General features: G+C 45.3%; 2 protein-coding genes across 3 annotated transcripts; both read left to right on the forward strand.

Moving 5' to 3' along the window:
- aplp2 (amyloid beta (A4) precursor-like protein 2) lies at nucleotides 1-7004 on the forward strand. Of its 2 annotated transcripts, XM_060074778.1 has the most exons (4): nucleotides 164-378; nucleotides 2455-2532; nucleotides 4326-4481; nucleotides 5198-7004. In XM_060074778.1, exons 1-4 carry the CDS (start codon nucleotides 310-312, stop codon nucleotides 5297-5299), a joined length of 405 nt encoding a protein of 134 aa, XP_059930761.1. In that variant the 5' UTR covers nucleotides 164-309; the 3' UTR covers nucleotides 5300-7004. The 2 variants fall into 2 exon arrangements, with proteins under 2 accessions (XP_059930762.1, XP_059930761.1); XM_060074779.1 differs by lacking the exon at nucleotides 2455-2532 and having other exon boundaries at nucleotides 1-378.
- A 696-nt stretch (nucleotides 7005-7700) lies between these two features.
- st14a (ST14 transmembrane serine protease matriptase a) lies at nucleotides 7701-20690 on the forward strand. Its single transcript, XM_060074406.1, has 19 exons — nucleotides 7701-8147; nucleotides 11494-11653; nucleotides 12106-12236; nucleotides 12718-12788; nucleotides 12989-13152; nucleotides 13280-13315; nucleotides 13587-13836; nucleotides 14577-14719; nucleotides 15145-15248; nucleotides 15597-15709; nucleotides 15995-16128; nucleotides 16634-16738; nucleotides 17215-17325; nucleotides 17476-17589; nucleotides 17788-17910; nucleotides 18218-18401; nucleotides 18777-19048; nucleotides 19278-19414; nucleotides 19604-20690. Exons 1-19 carry the CDS (start codon nucleotides 8106-8108, stop codon nucleotides 19763-19765), a joined length of 2556 nt encoding a protein of 851 aa, XP_059930389.1. The 5' UTR covers nucleotides 7701-8105; the 3' UTR covers nucleotides 19766-20690.
- Nucleotides 20691-21355: the final 665 nt, after the last annotated feature.

The following is a 21355-nucleotide window of genomic DNA, read 5'->3' on the forward strand; positions in this document are numbered from 1 at the left end:
AAACCCGGAATTACATGGGTCTGTAATGTGTGTATTTTCTGTACTCCAACGACATCTGTCGAGAACAAAGATGTCGGGTCATTGTGTCGGTGTGTCATGTAACGTCGTCGAGCCCTGCAGTGTGTCAGGAACACGAGGCCTATTGTTGCTGTGCTTCGTGAATGAGGCTCAGTGGCCAGTTCAAGGCGTAGAAACTGTCCGTCCCTGCGCCTCCTTCTGCGCCTCCTCCTGCCTACATCTCCTCCTCACCGTGCTCCTCTCTCCTCCTCCTCCTCTTCCCCCTCCTCCTCCTCCTCCACAGGTTCTGGCATGTCTGGCGTGGACGGGCTGATTGGTGCCGAGGAGCGTGTCATCAACAGCAACATGGACGACAACGTGGTGAGTGTGCATTTGTCACCATGACGACCCCTCCGACTCTGGTCGCCATGGCACCCGCCCGCCCACCCCTTCCTAACCCCTCATCTGCTCAGGGCTCCCAGTCCCAAACACTCATTAACCTTCGCCGAGCTGAGCAGAATTGTAACAGCGTCTGTCTAGATTGAACTGATGTTAATGCGAGGTTTCACAACAAAGGCCTCCGTCGAGGGTCCAGCACACACTGCTGCTCAAAGATTTCTAAATTATATTAGAAACCTCAACCCCGAAGTGTTTTGGAGAAATTGCATCACAACCTGTATCAGGTTGGAGCAAGTAACGCAAAAACGGAAAATAAAACCACGAGAAGGCTGATACCCGACCAGTCTGGTGGCGTTAGAAAATGATGCTGTATTTTTGACTATTGCAGGTCAGGATTATTTACGTTAGTTGGATTTATTGTTTCAAGGGGACTTATGGATACGTAGGGAGCACACACGGGACACTTTTACAATCCTCAGTGATGTCTTCGGTAGCCTTCTTTTCTTAGTCTCTTTAACGCTGCATCTCTGTCGCCGCCGGCAACGAAACCCTTGCCGCCGGCGCACGCTTGTCTTTGTCAAAGCTAAAAAAAACACGCATGTTCTTATAAAATGATGCATGTCTTTGGGACGCCCGCGTCACTTCTGCACGCAACTCTGTGACCAATTGTGACTGTCTGTCCGTGTTTTATTTGTGTGAGGTCTGCCATGCATGTTTGTTTCTGCTTTCTTAAATGCTAGTATTGGAGCAGTCTGTGATTTTTGAGGGTTAATATGACAAAAAAATCTACAGTTGGCTGTTCTCATTTCTAACTTTTTTACATCATATGAATCCCCAGGATTATGGATTGCTTTTTCTAAAAGATTGGTCTATTTTTGTTAGATCAACACGCCCCCCAAACTTTTCTAGATGTTACTGGTGTGAAACTCCAGGTTCAGAAACATAAAAGTCCTGCCATTGAGCTCTACTTATTCCACTACATCAATTGTGGTATTATTGGTGGTAGTGTCATCTGGGTTCATGCTAAAGGGTTAGGGCTTTAACTTGAGGGGAGGACTTTTACGTTGAAAACAAGGAGCTTTCACCTCAGCTAGATCTAGGGAGATCTTTATCCAATTCATCAACGATTAGCTCAAAGACCCTTTACTACACCACAATATGCTCCTTTGTGGAAGGACAGTTTAAAAAAGATGGGGACTACGTCTAAAGACATTTAGTTAAAAGAGAAAAAGAGAAATAATATGTTGATGTTTTTCCTAAATGTCCTCCGTCTTTCCTTTCTGCCTTAAGTATGATCATCCGAATTCACTTTAGATGCACAATACGTCCTCCTTTCTGTCCACCGTCTACACTCTGCCTTTCTACCTACCAGTTTGTCCATGCATCTCTGCTTTTATGCGCTCTCTCTCTTTCGCTTTCTATCTGTCTCTCATGTACCGACACACACTACTACAGCTGTACCGTTAATCACAGACACACACACACACACACACACACACACACACACACACACACACACACACACACACACACACACACACACACACACACACACACACACACACACACACACACACACACACACACAGGGACCTCCAAGGTAGTTTCTGAGAATGCAGTAACTAAACATCTTTTAGCTATTTTAAGTGAACAAACATAGCAAACTGTTTTAGTGTAAGTGCACAATGTTTCTTATGTTTATTCATAAAGAATTGAAAGGAAATGATGATAAAAATGACAGAATAATGCATTTTTTTTTTATAATAATCTGCTCTTAAACAACAAGCCTCTGTAAGGAAAAACAATGTTTCTTTTGTTATACGAAGACTGACACAGACACAGAGCCAATGAAATATAAATGGAGGTACCCAGTAGAGCCAATCAGATTGCGGTAAGGGGAGGGGAAGAGGGGATACTATACTAGCTCCCGAGTTCCTAAACACATGCACACACACACACACACACACACACACACACACACACACACACACACACACACACACACACACACACACACACACATTGAGTGTAACCTGGGCTCCCTGTCTCTGTTGACAGGTGATTGATGAGTCTCTGGATGTTAAGGAAGTGATTTACACTAAAGAGAGAGTCCGCGTTATGCATGACGATGAGCTGGTGAGTACAGCAGCCCCATCTGCTGGCGCACAGGGGAACTGCAGCCATCAGCCCTTTGGCGGGAAAGGGAGGGGAGGGGATGGGAGGGGAGGGTGTAAATGTGACGAAAACCAAACTAGTAAAAGTACACCCATCCCTTCCTGCCTCCCCCCACCTAGAGCCCCAGAAACCCCACCCTTTTTTTTGTTGTTCTTGTTTTTTGTATCTTAGTGGTTTGTGCATGGGTGCATGATGTGTTGTGTGTGAATTGTTCTCAATGCACACATGAGAACCCCAGCCCCATGCAAGGAGTGCTCATCCACATAGACCCGCCGCTCGGTGTGTGAATGAGCTCTGTAGATATAAATACGAAACAAGCCAGATGTTCCTAGGCATGGATGTGTTGCGGATGTCTCATGTGGCAGGGGGACATCGATTAAAGATGAGGACCGTCTGTGGTTGTTTGTCTTGAGAGACTGGCTCCCGGATGTAGAACATCCTCTTAACTTTAACTGCACTAAAGCAACGTTCCCCACTTCACTCGTTTCGCTGTGAAACATAATTAGATAAAACCTGTAGTTTATTGGATCAACTATTTGCATTAACCCCTAAGTAACAACACAAATTCCAGTGAGCTATTAACGTCTAGCCTCAAGGTCACGTGCACATTGATAAAGCATTGAGCACCAAGTCACTAACGATGAAATGCTTGAATCGCAGGCTTCTTCAACAGTGCAGAGCAGTAATAAAAAAACGAGAATAACCATTTTTTTGGAAATCATCAAAAACGAAAAAGAAATTGTGTGCGACACACGACTTCAGAACTCTGCTCCTGCAACCTTGTAATCCCCAACCCGGGTTTATATTGCACGAGCCGTTTGGCACAAAATTCCAGTTTAACCGAGACTGCGACGGTCGGCCAGGTGACTGAGATACAGGGACGGCCCCAGCGGTGCTAACCCAGCCGGCTCAGCCTATACTGCCCCGTCTCTCATTTCACCCTGCAGACCCGCGTCGCCTGGCAGACTTCAACAAGGATTTATGATATCTTATCGTTCTTATCGGTCACCAGAGGAAGCTTCTAGTCTTCTAGTTATCCGCTTACAGAAGTTTGTAGTATTTATTCAAAGTGGCTAAGCATAAACAAGCTCGACTGTCGAAATAAGAATATCAAATAACCCTAACCCTAACCCCGACCCCAACCACAGGGAGGCTTCCTCCCTGGTGTAACACAGGCTATTTTAAGATGGGAGATTCTGATTGGCTCGAAATGGTGCCAAGTGATGTCCTCAAGGACTGATGTCATCCTTGTGGTTTGCTTTAAGTCAGTCTTTCCCAACCTTGGGGTCCGCCCCCATTTGTGTTTGCCCGCTTATAGGGAAACAGGGCTGCTGCAGATTGACTAACAAGCAATAGATATTTGATGCACATTTGAAGGTGCATTTTCTTTATCAAGAAAGAGTTAAAAGTTTGAACCTGTGTTTGTGTGTATATCTATATATACTATGTATGTATATTGATGTATGTATATGAACGGATTATTGATTAATAGCCACAAGCAAACTACGACTAATCATAAATGTGATGCATATTGGGATAATTGTAAAAAGGGGTCAAGGGCCAAAAAGGTTGGGAACAACTTCACTAAGTTTAAATAAGGTATCAGTGCTGTCATCTCCTCCCTGACAGTCTCTGTGTCTCTCTCTCTCTCTCTCTCTCGCTCTCTCTCTCGCTCTCGCTCTCGCTCTCGCTCTCTCTCTCTCTCGCTCTCTCTCTCTCTCTCCCCCTCCCCCTGCACTCACTCTCCCCATTAGGAATCCTTCCGGCCTCTAGGAGAAGACTTCAGCTTCGGTAGCAGCGCTCTGATTGGACTGCTTGTGATCGCCGTAGCCATAGCAACGGTGATTGTGATCAGCCTGATGCTGCTGAGGAAGAGGCACTATGGAACTATCAGCCATGGCATCGTGGAGGTAGGATCGAGTTCACCTCGACTCGGAGTGGAGTGGAATATAATACAGAAGTGGTGGCGCCCCTAGTGGAAGGAATGTGTAGTTAAATAAATGTTATTGGTAAAACACATGATCACAGTAAGGGTTTCAAATGGTTTCACGGGCCACATTGGACGCAAAAAGAGACAACCCCCAGAACCCTGAGCACCTCTCAAGGGCAAGGAACCAGATTGAGAAGCACAGAAGAGGGATTCCTTCTCCGAGAGACTAAGGCCCAATCCCATTTCTACCCCTTACCCCTTACCCTTACCCTTACCCCTCCCCCTTGTTTTGAAGGGGTAAGGGGTAGAAATGGGATTGGGGCCTAAGGATAGGCTAGTTGTTATGGTGTTGCACTCGTGGACAAAAGTACTGGCATTCCCAATGTCTGAGATATTAGGGCCAGATGGATAACCCTATCCTTAATGATCTGAGGTGCGTTCAGAATCGGCGAATAGCAGCGTTGACTTTAAACAATACAATTTGAAAGATTTTTAGATCGGCACGCTTAACAGAACAGAAATCGTTCGCGAGCGTTCGCCTATGTTTGCGACTTTGAACGCACCTCTGTATCTGAATAAACTGTAAATGGTCACATTCAGGTGAAAAGTTTGAGGTAAACAAATCAACTGTGTGACATCACATTAGCGTTGAAGTATTTCTCTAACCATGGTCCCCCCCTACCATCCCTGTGACAGGTTGACCCAATGTTGACCCCCGAAGAGCGCCACCTCAGCAAGATGCAGAACCATGGCTACGAGAACCCCACCTACAAATACCTGGAGCAGATGCAGATCTAACTCGAGGCCACCACCGGGGTGCAAAGTGGAGGCGGAGCATACTACTGACCAATAACATAACGCTATTGTCGAAACTCATTTGCATACATCCACTATTCATTTACAGATTTGTTCGAAATTAAATCCTTGAATAACGCTAATACTTCTACTACTGCTACTGTTGTACAATAGAGCTCTCTCTTAAATCATTTTTCCTTTTGAAAAGAAAAAAATAATACAGAGCACAAGTGATGTATCTACCTTTTTCTTTTGCATTCTGGAAGACGTTATTCTGCAACTCTCTGTAATTACCAAGATCAAGATGTATAACATTTCTTCCTGTGATTTTTGTTTGTATTTGAAAAGTGTAAAAGAAAATTTTAAAGTAAAAAAAATGTGTGTTTGAGAGGCTGACCCAATCGGCCGCCCTAGTAGCAGACAGCAGTACACTTGGTTGTCCGGTTCCTGATGGGGATTCTCAAAACGACTCGCTCTTTTCTCTTCTTGTTTTCGTCCTGAATTGGAGTGCTTGTATATGAAGGTGCTTTGTACCAATTCAAATGTACAGTCAACCAACTGTTGAACAACAATATGATGAACACAGAATCATAAATCCATTATTTTCTCTTTCGTTCTTTGTTATGATAACAAAATATACAGATATGGATTAAATTCATATATATATATAAAAGAATAAATGTTTTATTCCACAATTTTTTCAGCGAGAAAAGAGCAGAGCAGTGGTCGACTGGAAAGTGGAGGGCACGTGTTGGGGAAATGGCGGTTGGAGATGCGTGTGCACAGATTCTCCCCCAGCTCACATACATGACCTATGACCCCTACCCCCCCCACCCAGCCATGGCCATACTAGATGAACATCAGTTGTGTTGCTGTGTGACAGCAGAATGCTTCGCCAACGGCTTTTACGATCTTCAGTTGGCGATACATTCGGTAGTTGATCCCTACGTTTTTCAGGTCTTAACAGATCTCGCACCCCAAACAGGGCAATTTAAACATGGCTGTAATGCCGAACGCCCTATGTGTAGGCACCAGAACGTAGGCCACAAACATCCACAAAAAAGAACCTGATGTGCTCTTGCGCAGACGGGTAGCACAGTCTGATCCAAAATAATATGATGACAAACGGGGCCGGTATGCTTTGCTGTTCATGAAGCACAGAGCCGTGGGGAACACAGTGCATTGTGGGATAGGTGATGTGAGCTGGAGGACTATGCAAACAGATAGACAGACATAGCTTGGACGGCTGGTTTCCCGAACGATAAAGTGATTTAAAAACGGCACAAACAAACACTAGCAGAATCCGAGAATAATAAGTAGGGTTGTTTGTTTCTTGATATTTCTCTCTTAGTATTATCTTTGTATGCCTGTATAGTTGATGTGGCAATCCTGACTTTTCCAGAGGAAAACCTGTGGTGTGCATTGTTCTTATATGAAATGATATATGAAATCTATTTTTAAGTTTGTTTGTTTTCTCGTTTTCTATTTTCTTCTCTTCCTGTGACAGTGTCTCTGTATGTGACTGTCTCACTATGCAGCCGACCGGTTCCAGCCAGTTCCTGCAGCTTGATTCTGGGTATATGATTGGGGGGAGGGGGGTGGGTGGCTATTAATATTATATGCATATTAGTGATGGAAATGACACTTGTTGAAACCGATTTATGATTACAGGGGAGGGAAACACATTAATAAACTCACCACTTCCATATGGACGAGTCTGTCTTTTCTTAACCACCTTATACAGTATTATGTCTTAAAATATGCTGAGATTACAAAGTCACAAACATGACTCACTGGGGGGGGGGGGGGGGGGCATTTGTGACGTCAACCTTCTGATTTAAGTGAAAATACACCGACTATTTACTATTTGAAACTGGCGGACTACTGTTTGAAACCATTTCTTATTTTTTGAATTGGTTTAGAAGTTTATGAGGAATTGGGCGGGAAAAATTGACCTAGAATTAGTATTTACCTTTTACGCTATTTCATGCGGGCGGGGTTCCCCTCAGCCGAGTCTAAAATAGCAAACAGAAACCCATGACTCGTCGAATTGATCTGAGTCAAAACATGAGTCATCTTAAGGCGCTACGTTTTATTGATACCAAAAACTGGATGGAGGCATGTAGACCTACTCTACATGTATCAACAAGTAAAAATATGTAGCCTACTAAAAAGGCCTACATCATAAATTCCTATTCTTTATTATGTAGTCTTTATCACCACCAAAGTTAAATCCAATATTTATTGGACACAATTCAAACCAATTTCTTGTTAAGCTTTAACTTAATGACGAGGGATTTCGATATAGCCAATCGATGTATTTTCATTCAAAAACCTGATCGATGAATTCACCTGTCGCAGGTGACCTGACGTCATGAAGGTTTCGGCGTTCTGACCACGCCCACAGAAACCTGCACTCCCGGAAAACATTTTGTTTGACCCACTCGGGTAGGCGACATTCTTCTGTCCGGGTGACTTTCGGGAATATCCAGGATAGAAAACACGGATTGCACGATTTCTGCATTTTTTAATTAATACTTGAGGTTAATAGCTCTACAGGTGTTTACTGTGACCTCCAACTCCGTGTTGACTTAGTTTCGCGATCTCCAATTACCTCAAACGTCAGGAGGAGATCGGCGTCGTAAGGCCTGCCGGACGACTTTCGAAGAAACCCAAAAGTCTAACAGAACCGAGAAGGAGGGGAGGAGTAGGGTGTACTCCAGCCTGTTTTGAATCCAAACAGGTGTAGGACTACAGGTGTTGGACTACAGGTTTTGGACTACAGCTGTTGGACTCTAGGGGACACAACATGGACTACATGGACAGCGGGATGAGATATACCCCCAAGCCGGTAGGAGACTTGTAGAGCAACTATTCCCCTCACAGTATTGAACATTGGCACGTCCCAATAACGTGTTCTCTGCTTGTTATTGTGGATAAACAGACTTTAAGGTGGGCAGACAGTTATAATGTGAGGCTGCTCCAAACCAACCAATTGAGTTGAACTAGGAGGATGGCTGTATATAAATGCCACTGTAGGCCTACGCCTGCAATTATTGATGTCCTCAATGGTTGGCAGTTTTTGACTAGTCAACTAGTCAAGTTTCAAGCTTCTTAAAACTGCTTGGGAAATAAATATTATTTGAAACATATGACACATAACTTGTTCAGGCAAATACGGTCGATTTATTAGCGTACTATTATTGAGAAACACAGGTAGTGCCACTACTACTACGTAGGTGTGTGCGTGCGTGTGTGCGTGTGTGTGTGTAATGGCAGTTGATCTCGAGTTCTATTGCGCAAAGCTGGGTCGGTTTCTCAAATATACACCTCCAGCACCTTACCAGTATAACACACCCATGATGATCCTACCACACTCAAGACCTTGCCCTGGCTCCTTTCCTGTATGAATGTCCCCAGTGCCACTTCCTGATGCCCAGATAACAAGATCCTGGAGCCTTCATTGAGCAGTATGGTTGCTGGAAGCCAAACATTGGGGGAAAAGTCAGAATAATGATATAAACAACTACTTAACTAACTAGTGTATTCAAGTCTGTGACTGTCACTATTCCAAAGAGTATTGAGGTACGATCATTAAAGGCACCCAGTGCAACTTTCGAGGCTTAAAAATAAACATTCAATTTCTAGTCTTTTTTACACGTAGTAAGTTTCAATAACTCCATACCATTACATACCGACATTCAAGCAGCAAAGATGAGACGTCGTTGTGTGGTGAGAACTGATAGAAAATCGATAACAACAACAATGCCGCCATTTTCTTTATTTTTTGTAACCTACAATAAATAAAGCAGGCTTCCAGTCAATGAAAAAATGGCTTCTCCCCACCGGCGATTGTTGTTGTTTACGATTTTCTATCAGTTCTCACCACACAACGACGTCTCATCTTTGCTCCTTGAATGTCGATATGTAATGGTATGGAGTTATTGAAACTTACTACGTGTAAAAAAGACTAGAAATTGAATGTTTATTTTTCATTGAATGCTTACATAAAGTTGCACTGGGTGCCTTTAAGGCCTCTGGAGTAACTCTTATTTTCCGGAAGACAGTGAAATGAACTAGCATTTGAACTCACGTGAAGTGAATGCTTTAGTTCGGAGCAGGTCGGGCAGCTTGCCCGTCCCTCAGAGCTTTGACGGGTTCTTTCTGAATCCCGGCCTTGTTGTGACATGTCAGGTTCTCTCGCCCCAATGAAGAGGATCCCCTTGTGTTAACTCAACGCCCACCTTGTAAAAATAGCATGCCATTTGACACCCCTTTTGTTTTCACTCTCTATTAATAAAGCCCTCAAAGGGAAAATAAGTTGTAGGGCACTACTTGCAAATACTTATTTGATATTCAGAGGGTGGAAAGATTATTGCGTATATGGGTGTAGCATGGTTGGAATTAGCTCAATGTATCCTTGTGTATCTAAAGGGGACATCCACTCTGTATGCTCCGGGTCTAAACATGTGTGGGAAAACATCTGGATCAGCTGTAGACAGTTGTTTGTAATTTATCCAGCACGTTCCGACTTGAATTCTTGACATTCATGACAATCATTCATTAATTTCCGGATTCTGACATTTATTCCAACCATTCTACAGCCAACTAGCTCCCTGGGATTCGCGGTCCCTACGATGACCTCAGAAAAAGGGCATGTGAATTGGTACATGTTTAGAGCCAGTCTCCTGTTATACAAGCACAGTTATCCTGTGTGTGTGTACTGTGTGTGTGCCTGTCTGTCTGCAGCTATTTGTTCAATGGTATTTTGTAGGACAGGTACAGCATTACAGCATTAAGTCCTGTTTTTTTATTGACTGTTGCTAGAGACGTTTAAAATTGAACAACACACACGCGCATGTGTGCGTCGTAAAATTGAAATTCGATCTTTTTGAGTGGAGCAGAAACTTGTTATGACTCCGGTATAGCCACCGCCTGCCTCTTCAACAGGTTTGACGGGATTGTACACACAGAAACGTACTCAACCCTGCTGTATTCACACCAACCACCACCACCCCACCCCACACCCCGCTTCCAACCACAGAGGTGGCTGCTCCGACTTCACACACGTACACGCACATAAGAACACACACACACACACACACACACACTCGAGCACAAGCTGATTACTGCCGTCTTAATACGATTGTGACACAAACCCTGAATCAACAGGAGAACAAAGCATGTATGACTTTAGTATGAAAAGGAAAGCGTCTAGCGTTGGCCATGTTTGTGTTGATTTTGTCGTGGAAAGTACTTGAAACACTTAAACTCTTACTGGGAAAGAGATCAGGAAAACACAGAATAAAGTGTAAGACTTTTATTTAGATCTTGAGGAAAGTAATACAAATCTGAGCTGGTCTGCAGAACACCTGCTTTTCCAGCTTCGGCAAAGAGGTTTGTACTCTTTCACTCTGTGATTCCTCCCATAAGCTCCGAGCCAAAGTTGTTATTTAACACTTTACACTTAGGGCATTTAGCACCACAATTTCCACACCATTTCCTAACCATTGAGGCAGTCTCGATCCTCAATGGTTAATTGTATTGTACATGGAATATTTGTATACCGGTCGCACAGAACATCCGATGATCCCTTCAGGGTATCTTCAGGATACTCACTAAGACTCAGTGTTTTCCCACGCTCATCCAATTCATATAGCATATGAGGCAAGATAATTAATATATTCCTTCTGAGGGTATAGAAGAATTCTCTGAGAATTGCTACCACATTCCAGACTGGCGCAGGCACAAACACGCTTGAGTGTTGTCCTGTTCCTGTCGTTGTTCCTAAAAGTTAGGTTTTGTTATTTGTTCCTGCAGGCTCACTGTTCCCGAAGTTTTCCTGCCGAGAACAGTACAAATAAATAATAACACCACACCTGACCCACAGCTTAGGGCCGCATTCCCAATCCCACACCCATGGGTCGGGAGTCGGGACTCCACTTGGGGTTGCGTCATGTGTCCATATGGGCTTGCAGGAGATGCTGACTAATAAGATGTAGACATTTGTTGGCAACATTTTTAAACCAAAATAAGTCAACTATGAGTACTCACTACTTGGTGTGGCACGATGCACACATGCGTTCATTGTGGCCACGATATTACGTGCAGATGCCTATTAGGTTCAACTGGGGGCAACGCAGTTCTCGTATGTAGCTCACGTTGTCCGCCTCTTCTTTATCCCCCTCCCCCTTCAGGACAAAGACTGGGACACGTCGGTGCAGTTCCTGCCAGCGTCGGACAACAAGCAACTGGAGAAGAAGAAGGTTCCCGGGCGCGTCGGGGCCGTGGTCGGCGTGGTCGTGTTCGCCGCCGTCCTCGCGCTCATGACCGGCCTGCTGGTCTGGCACTTCCACTGTAAGTAGCGGGTCTCACTCCCAACAGCCCACACCCAGTTGAAAGGTCCCAGGTTCAAGCCCCTAGTCGACCTTGCCCCCCTCAGAAAGACGCCATAACAACCGCCATTACCTGCCCTGTACCGACGTGTCCATAATATAATTCCCTGTTTTGAATAAAGGCATCCAACTAAAAATGGTCAAGGGAACGGGAAGGATGGATGGTCTTTATTATAGGATGAACAATTCAAGTGAATGGGACCCATTATTGGTGTAGAATGAACGAGCGGGTATGGTGAGTTTAGAGCAGTCCCCATCTCTGTGTCGCTCTTCCTCGCACCGAGGAAGAACATCTGGGCCCAGCACGAGAACAAACCACGTATATGTGACGCTTACGCGAGTGCGAATGCTGGCATGTTACTTCACGACAACGTTCCCCTCCTATCTAACCCCCATGTGTCTGCCGGCCTGCAGTCCGTCAGGACCGGCGTGAGAGGAAGATGTACACGGGGACCATGCGCATCACCAACCAGGTGTTTGAGGACAAGTACGAGAACTCCAACAGCAGCGAGTTCAAGGCCCTGGCCAAGCAGGTGACAGAGCAGGTAGGCACCAGCCAATATCATAATTTAATCTGATCTCAGGAAGACCATGTTTAGTAGGAAGGAGTGTTGAACATGATATCCAGACCTTCAGAGTTTTAAACATGATGTCCAGACCATCAGTGTTTATTATGATGTCCAGACCAGCAGAGTGTTAAACATGATTTCCAGACCATCAACACGATCTCAAGGCCATCTTGTTTAATATGATGCCTAGCGCCCCAATGTCCAAAGTCTACCTGGAAGCATTTATAAGCAAGTTGCCTCTAACCCCCATCTACTCTTTTATGAGGTGTATCGTTGTATGTGAGCTTACATGCCCCTAAGCCTTAGCTGCTCATTAATGACCAGTATCTGAATTCATTGAGTCACCTTTGATAAAAGTGTTTGGTAAATTACTATTCTCCTACAGTAACAGTATCACCAAGCCTTGTCCTCAGCGTCCCGACAGAACATCCCTGATGTGTTTTTCTGTTTGTTCCAGCTAAAGACCATATACCTAAGGCAACCTCAGCTGTCCAAGTACTATGTGGGCTCCACCATTCATGCCTTCAGGTAAGACATGAGACCCGCTTGATCTTACAGGGCTGCTCTGTTACCACAAGGTGTGATGTTGTCAGTGTAGCAATCGCATAGTCGTGGTCAAAAGCTAGCTAATTGTGGTTGCGTCTGTGTTGCTCATTAGATATCGATAGTTGTGTTTTTGTCACGCACTCTCCGCTTACGTCGTATCACAACACATTCCCTCCCTCCAGTGAAGGCATCGTTGCCTACTACATGTCTGAGTTCAACGTGCCCATGGGCCAGGCATCATCCGTGGACCAGGCCATTGGCAACATGGACCATCTGGTGAAGAAGGATCAGCGCACTATGAAGCACTCCGGCAACGCTCTGGTCTTCGACGAAGTTGTGTCTTCAGGTGTCTCTTTCGTCTTTATTTGAATGTGTGACCATTTATTTGAAGTCTGTTCATGAGATACTATGACACGTTTGCACTGTTTTGTTTACACTGTTTTGTTTTTGTTTGTTTGTCGTCATTCTCACAGCAATGGACGGACGCTTTTTGAAGTCGTCTTTCAACAGTGAGTAATCGGCTTTCTAAACGGGGTTTTATCCAGTCGAGATGACGAGTCACTACCTGCTCTCTAGTGCTCCCTGACTTGACCTGACTCAAGTCCCTTTAAGCATTTAGTGTGTCTTATTTTTTTTGAGAGCTTGGAGTCGAACGACCGGCCTCTACCGTCAGTACACATTGAGTTAACTGTTAGATCACATGCCAGGCGGCGTTGTGACCATGATGATGGGCCGCGGCAAAGCGCTAACGTCTTTCTGCGTGTGGCCGATCTCCCGCAGGGCACGTCCAGTTCGCCCAGCACGCCAAGGACAACCGAATCGGGACCATCGAGTCGCCGGGCTTCCCCAACGCCCCCTACCCCCCAAACACCTTAGTCCAGTGGGAGCTGCGGGCAGACTACGGCCACGTGGTCAAGCTGGACTTTGACACCTTCAACCTGGAGGCCGAAGAACCCGACAAGACCTGCAAGAAAGACTTCATCAAGATCTACGACTCCCTGGTGGCCATCGAGAGCCGCGCCATGGAAGAGTGAGTGGTCCCAGGCCCAATCGGGTGGTCGAGTCCATTATATTACGGTCTGGAAGAGGTTCACAAGCCACATTTTAGACTCCAAATACAAGGGAATATGCCCTAACACAGCTCCTCTCTTGCTTATTATTTAGCTGCAATACCGACGCTGTATGAAATACTTCTAGATTGGGACTCGAGAGATACCCTTTTTAGAATATTATTATTTATTAGATGTTGTTGCCAAAATGTGGCAGTGTCCTTCAGTGTTGAGAAGTATGATTCAATGATCACAATGCTAAAAAAAAAAGCGTCATCATTAAGCCTACTCTCTACCACCACCTGTGAGGTGGGATATGGCCACCTCACTTGAGATCACAGTGTAGTAGAGTTCATGTTGTCTCTATCGCCCTCTATTGGCAAGATGTCCATTATTACTTTAGTTGTTCCTCTATTAAGAACTTTGAGTTTAAATGTAGTTTTGAAAGGTGCAATACGCATGGCACAATGTTTATTGTTTGCCTACTTTGGTTTCAGGTTAACTCTAATTTTTTACTACGCAAATTTGTTTCTATTTTTGTAGTTCTTTGAATATTTTCTATTTTACGTTCCTTTGCTTTTACAAAGAAAAATCTTGTGATTCTGCTGCTGGGTCCAATTTTAAGTCTGGGATTAATAGAGTTGATCTGTTTAATAAAAGCTTATTTTATACGTGACCTTCATCTTTAACAGAGGTGGCTTTTGTGTTTCCACCCCGGCAGGATCTGTGGACACTACTCACCGAGTGACCCGCTCACCTTCCTGTCCTCTCATAACGTCATGCTGGTAACCCTGGTGACCAACGACGAGGGGGAATACCCCGGCATCCGAGCCCACGTGTCCCAGGTCCTGAAGGACGGACCAGGTACACACTTTACACACACGCTCACACACACATCTATTATAGAACCAAGACTCTCCCTTCCTTCCGAGATCCACCACCTCTGACACGGTGAGCTACTAGGTGTAGGGCGCCAGTGGCTCAGGAGATAGAGCGGGTTGACTGGGAACCGCAAGGTTGCTAGTTCGATCCCCGGCTCCTCCTAGCTAAAGTGTCGAGGGGGTCCCTGAGCGAGGCACCCAACACTTACTGCTCCCGACGAGCTGGCTGTCGCCTTCCACACTTACTGCTCCCGCCGTCAGGGTGTGAATGTGTGCATGAATGGGTGAATGTAAGGCAATATTGTAAAGTGACCGCTGGTTAGAAAAAAAAAACGATACAAATGCGTTCCATTTACCATTTACTAGCGCTGCTACTTCCTGTGACCTTGTTTTATTTTGTTTGTCTAGGGATGAAGTGTGGCGGGGCGCTTAGCGCTGCAGAAGGAACGTTCACGTCGCCCAACTTCCCCAACTACTACCCGCCCAACACTGTCTGCGTGTGGACTATCACGGTGAGTTGCCGGTCACCCATTTGCTTACCCGTTTCACATTTACCCCTGAAGCTGTAATCCAAATGCTGGTTTGGGAAGGGTCAAGGAATATAAGATAAGATGAAAGAAACCTTCATCAATTCATGGAGAGACATTCAGGTGTCGTACACTCATAACAATAATGAGAATGAAACCCAAACAGAGGTACATGTAAGAGTCAGGACCAAACCAAGATAATAAGATCTTATAAGGATCATGAAGACTGTCAATAAAGATTATATACTGTATGCAGTCTATCAATGAAATGGTCTTAGTCCATCAATCTTTGTAATCTACAGCTGATGAATGTGATCCTTCCCCTCCCTCCAGGTGCCTTCTGGGAAGTGGATCTCGCTGACGTTCACTCAGTTCTTCCTGAATGAGCCGGGCCAGGGGAACAGCAAAAAGTGCAACAAGGACTATGTGGAGGTGAACTCCAAGAAGTAGGTGTCTGTGTGTGTGTGTGTGTGTGTGTGTGTGTGTGTGTGTGTGTGTGTGTGTGTGTGTGTGTTAGTTTTCAAAGGCCAGAGAGCTCCAGCATAGTCCTCCTCAATGTCCACCCTACATTTTTTGAGATGTGTGTTTTTTTATGTACGGGCAGGAAAGTTATCTGAACGAGGCTGGGAATGACTTGTGGAATAGGACTGCCGTTCGAGGGTCGAACCTGGGTCGTCTTCTACCGTCTCTGTCGTGTTAGTCTGTTGACGTCATGTGTCTGTCCACACCAGGCTGTGCGGGGAGAAGACGGGGCATGTGGTGGAGACGGTGAAGAACAACCAGGCCACAGTCACCTTCTCCTCAGACCAATCGTACGTGGACCGAGGTTTCAGCGTCACCTACAAGGCCATCAACTCGCTGGACCGTAAGTCTGGGAAATGTAGTGGACTCCTGACGCTGAAGCGTGGCTCAGCACTAGACACGCATACATGTTCGCCGCCATCTTGGAGGTTAAATGTTGAAGTTTAAACACACTTGTTAAGGTTGCTTGGCTCTTCTTGGTTCTCTGACGTAAGTTCACGTATAGAGAGACACACCTCGGTGGAGGATATTACATCACCTGGTACCACAATTGATCCACCTCACGGAAATCCTATTCATAAAATCACATTCATCCCGTATTATTAAAACATGTCCACATCCACTTTTGGATGTCGACTCAGAACGTAACATGTTTTTTTTTTTTTTTTCTCTTTCCACTCGGGGGAGTGATTCTTCCTCAAGGAGGAAGGAGTTTCCTCCTCTTTTGGTTTTGCAGGTTGCTCCGAACCCTGATATCGGGGTGCAGTAATGTAAACTCGTATCTGACCGTAGATTGAGCGTACTTGGCGTACTGCGTTTCTGACGACTGTGTCTCCTCGGATCCTCAGCTTGTCCTAAACAGTTGCTGTGTAGGAACCAGATCTGCATCAACCTCAACCTCAAATGTGACGGCTGGAACGACTGTGGAGACATGACCGATGAGCTCAACTGCGGTAAGCACACTGTCCAATCAAGAGTGACGAAACAACCTGGCCCCACGCATGAAAGAATAAAAGAGCCTTTTAAGTGGCTTGTGGTTATAGATTCATGAGGTCTTGGAGGAACATATCACCAACCATTTAACTACTACCACTACAACTGAAATGAACGCCGGAAGTAATACATGCTGAGGGATGAGCATGCGCGCCTTAAGAAGTATAGCATAGCTCGTATGGTTAGCATGGAATAGAATGGTAAAGCAAGCAAAACACTTATATTTAAACATATATAGTATATTTAAACATATAAACATATATTTCTGCATTCCGAATTCTGATTTCCTGTCTCCATTGAGACGGCGCTCAAACTAATTGATGGAACAACTCAAAACTGTATTAAGTATAAAACCAATTCACCTGAATGGGAAAAAAAGGACTTCTTTGAAAGTATGCTGCCCGCTTAACCTTTGCCCCCCCCCCCCCTCCTGTAGTGTGCAATGCTACTCAGCATCTGACCTGCAAGAACGGCCTGTGCCAGCCCAAGTTCTGGCAGTGTGACGGGGTCGATGACTGTGGAGATAAAACTGATGAACTCGGCTGTGGTGAGCATACACACACACAGACGCATGCACACAAACATATTCACTCAAATGCGCACGCACACGCAGACACACGTAGTTAAGACAGACAGACATATGGACATTAACATAAACGGTGCAGGTCTCATGCTGTTCTTTCCTGGTTCTGTGCAGGGTGTAAGGCTGGCGAGTTTGTCTGTCAGAACGATAAATGTGTTCTGGAGAAGAAGAAATGTGATGGAAGAGACGACTGTGGCGACGGATCGGATGAGCTCGACTGTGGCAGATGTATGCTTTTTCTTATTTTTTCAAAAGCTTAAAATAAATATTGAAAGACATCTTTTTTTATTTTATTAAAATGAATAATCATATTTAAACATTTCGCTTTCATTTTACAAATGTAGCCTAAACAACGTCAAGGCAAACGGTTCAGATTCATCACATTCAGTGCTTGAAATCTTTCTTTCTCTCTTTTCTCGACCCCAGCTACGAGTATGACCTGCACCGATGCGACCTACAAGTGCAAAAACGATCTCTGCATCAGCAAGGTCAATCCCGAATGTGACGGGCAAGATGACTGTGAAGATAAATCTGATGAAGCAAACTGCGGTATGCGTGGAAATTCAGCGTTTAAATACTTATATTACTATTTTACATACTTAACTACTTCACCATCGCTTACTTGATGCCTCATCTTTACCGCCTTTAACCTTCTACCTCAACTTGACCACTTCTAACTTTAACCCTAGCCCCAACCCTACAAACTACCTCTGACCTAAAACCTAAACTTAACCATCTCTAACCAAATACCTAAGCTTAACAATCTCTAACCTAATACCTAAACTGAACCATCGCTAATGCATCATGGGTAAACCACCCAAAGCTCCAGAGGCTGACGGAGTATGTTTGTCTGCAGATTGTGGGCGGAGTCTGTTCAAAACGTCCCGTATCGTGGGCGGCCAGGTCGCAGTGGCCGGGGAGTTCCCCTGGCAGGTCAGTCTGCACAGCAAGGATCACGGCCACCTCTGTGGCGCCTCCATCATCAGCGAGCGCTGGCTGGTCACCGCCGCCCACTGCGTCCAAGACAACGGCAAAAGCAGGTAAAGGAACACACCGTCTTTCATGCTTCACTCATTTTAAAAATCGTTCGCAAGTTGATGTTCCATCGACTTCATCCACTCGTGGAATTGAGTCTTCCTCAGTAGAAACGGGGAGGAAAACAAGGCGGTACTCTTGCCTCTTTAAATTTCTGGATTCCAGCCAAGGATCTGTGCCATTAACACCCAGAAGTTCTGCTATGACGTAGTCCGACTGCTGTATCCGAGACCCCTGGATCCGAACACATTATAGACCTCCGACGGCTCAGTGCGCTTTGGGCCTCCTCAAGACTTTGACTCCCACTAACCTACCGTCGGTGTCACTCGGGTGTGTTTGTGTGTGTGTGTGTGTGTGTGTGTGTGTGTGTGTGTGCTCAGGTTCTCCCAGCCTGGGGCCTGGGAGGCCTACCTGGGCCTGCACGTCCAGCGGCAGACGGGGAAGACGGCGGAGCGCCGTACCTTGAAGCGGATCATCCCCCACCCCTACTACAACGACTACACCTACGACAACGACATCGCCCTGATGGAGCTGTCCAGCAGCGTGCCGTACAGCGACCACATCCGGCCCATATGCATGCCCGCAGCGCAGCACGTCTTCCCCCCCGGCCACTCGGTGTGGATCACAGGCTGGGGCGCCACCCGGGAGGGAGGTGAGACGCTGACCACCACGACCGTGCTCTTTATTGTTTTCTATTCTGAATTACAGTCGGGACGCCATTGTTCCTCTCAGAACTTCGCAGCGCTATATTAACGCGTGCGTGTGTGTGTGTGTGTGTGTGTGTGTGTGTGTGTGTGTGTGTGTGTGTGTGTGTGTGTGTGTGTGTGTGTGTGTGTGTGTGTGTGTGTGTGTGTGTGTGTGTGTGTGTGTGTGTGTCCTAGGCCAGGTGGCCACCGTGCTCCAGAAGGCCCAGGTCCGGATCATCAACCAGACTGTGTGTAACGATCTGATGGCGAATCAGATCACCTCCCGCATGATGTGTGCTGGGGTCCTGCTTGGGGGCGTCGACGCCTGTCAGGTACTACCCGCCTTCCGGCTTTTCTTTGTCTGTCCTTTTGTCAGGGAGGAGGTAAACAGATAATTTCATCATGTAAGTCGCTTTAGACAAAAGCGTCTGCTAAGGGTAAATGTAATGTGTGTCAGGTATTTAACACGGCAGCATGCATAGTGCTCACACACGTCTTGTGTCTGTGTGTGTTCCTCCCAGGGGGATTCCGGCGGGCCCCTCTCCAGCCCCTCCAAGGGAGGTCGCATGTTCCTGGCCGGGGTGGTGAGTTGGGGAGACGGCTGCGCTCGGAGAAACAAGCCGGGCATCTACACCCGCGTCACCAAGTACCGAGGCTGGATCAATGAGATAACCGGAGTGTAGCGCACGAGCACGGACATCACCCTCCCAGAGAGAGAGAGAGAGGCTTTTAATCTGAGAGACCAAACCGAACCTGGATCGCTCAACGAAGTCTTCCACCGCCACCTATCAAATCCCCCGTGGACAATGAACTGAAATTGTTCCTTCTTTTTTTTTTTTTTTTTTTGTCTAATGAACTTACAGATTTGTTTTAATGTTTTTAAGATGTAAATAGTGTTTATTTTTGTGTTTTTATTTGATTGTCTGGCTGTCCTTTATTTTTACATTGTGCTGCAGAAAGGCATAGGGTATGTGCCACACGTGAGCAGTCCCTTATCGTAGGCCTTAGGAATAATGTTACACCAAGAACAATAGAAAACTGCAGCACAATTCTTCACTTCATTTCCCCTACACAACTGCTGACCACTTTTTATTTCCATCCCAGTGCATGGTCAAAATGTGAATAGTTTTCTCTTCTCTCTGTGTGTGTGTGTGTGTGTGTGTGTGTGTGTGTGTGTGTGTGTGTGTGTGTGTGTGTGTGTGTGTGTGTGTGTGTGTGTGTGTGTGTGTGTGTGTGTGTGTGTGTGTGTGTGTGTGTGTGTGTGTGTGTGTGTGATAAATCTTAACAGAAGCTCAGGACTATGGTTTGATATTTATGTTCTTCTATTTGTTTGGATGTTGGATAATGATCAGCCAAAGAGAGGCGTTAGTGAAACTTCCAGCGCTTCTGTGTAACTGCTTTGGATTATTAGGTTTTCTATCCGACCAGCTGGACATTCTGTTGTGCCATGAAATCACATGGAGAGTAGACCCCTTATAGTTTCAACTTTTATCTTCTCTACCTGTATGACCCTATCATGCACTAAAGGCAATAGGAGCATGAGTATTGTGTATGTGTTGTTTTTATAGTGTTTTTAAATAAAATATCTTACATGCAGGTTTCTCACAATGGCATGTGTTTTGTGCGAATGCATTAGTTCTCTGATTGGGAAAGGTTGCTGGCCGGTCAAATTGGCTTAACCAACCCAATACCCAGCTCTAACTACACCAATGCCTATAAGAGGGACAAGAGTATTATTGGTGTGTCGCAGAGAACTAGAAGCCAACCGTTTCCTCCTGAAATGACCCGCGAATCCCAATCAACCAATCAGATCACTCGAAAACCACAGTCAATTGGATTGCTTGAAATGCAATGCCAACAACTTATTTTGTTTATAGTTTATGGATTTTTGCACCATATTCACTGCATCTGTATCAACTGCAATTATGTGATCGTATACATTTCTAAATGTGTGATTTGTAGAATAGGATTTGTGCACCTGCAATGAATTATTTGAGACGGTGTAGCTGTTTTTCTGCTGTGTTTGTCTGATTGAGAAAAATTGGAAAGTTTACAAACCCTAAAGCAATTTCTCTAACTTCAAATTCATTTATCATTTATCTTGCGACAATAATTCTTTCACAAGAAAGGCCTTATTGAATCATTCCCTAACCCTATGCCCTGTGAATGGGAGGCCAATGGTTCTGTAAGACTATACTTTGGGGTGAGTTTGGAATCTAGAGTGAGATTACAAATTTTTGCATTCTTACTCATTTTACTCAAACATTTCGTGA

The sequence above is a fragment of the Gadus macrocephalus genome, chromosome 16 (assembly GCF_031168955.1).
Source record: "Gadus macrocephalus chromosome 16, ASM3116895v1".
NCBI lineage: Eukaryota > Metazoa > Chordata > Actinopteri > Gadiformes > Gadidae > Gadus > Gadus macrocephalus.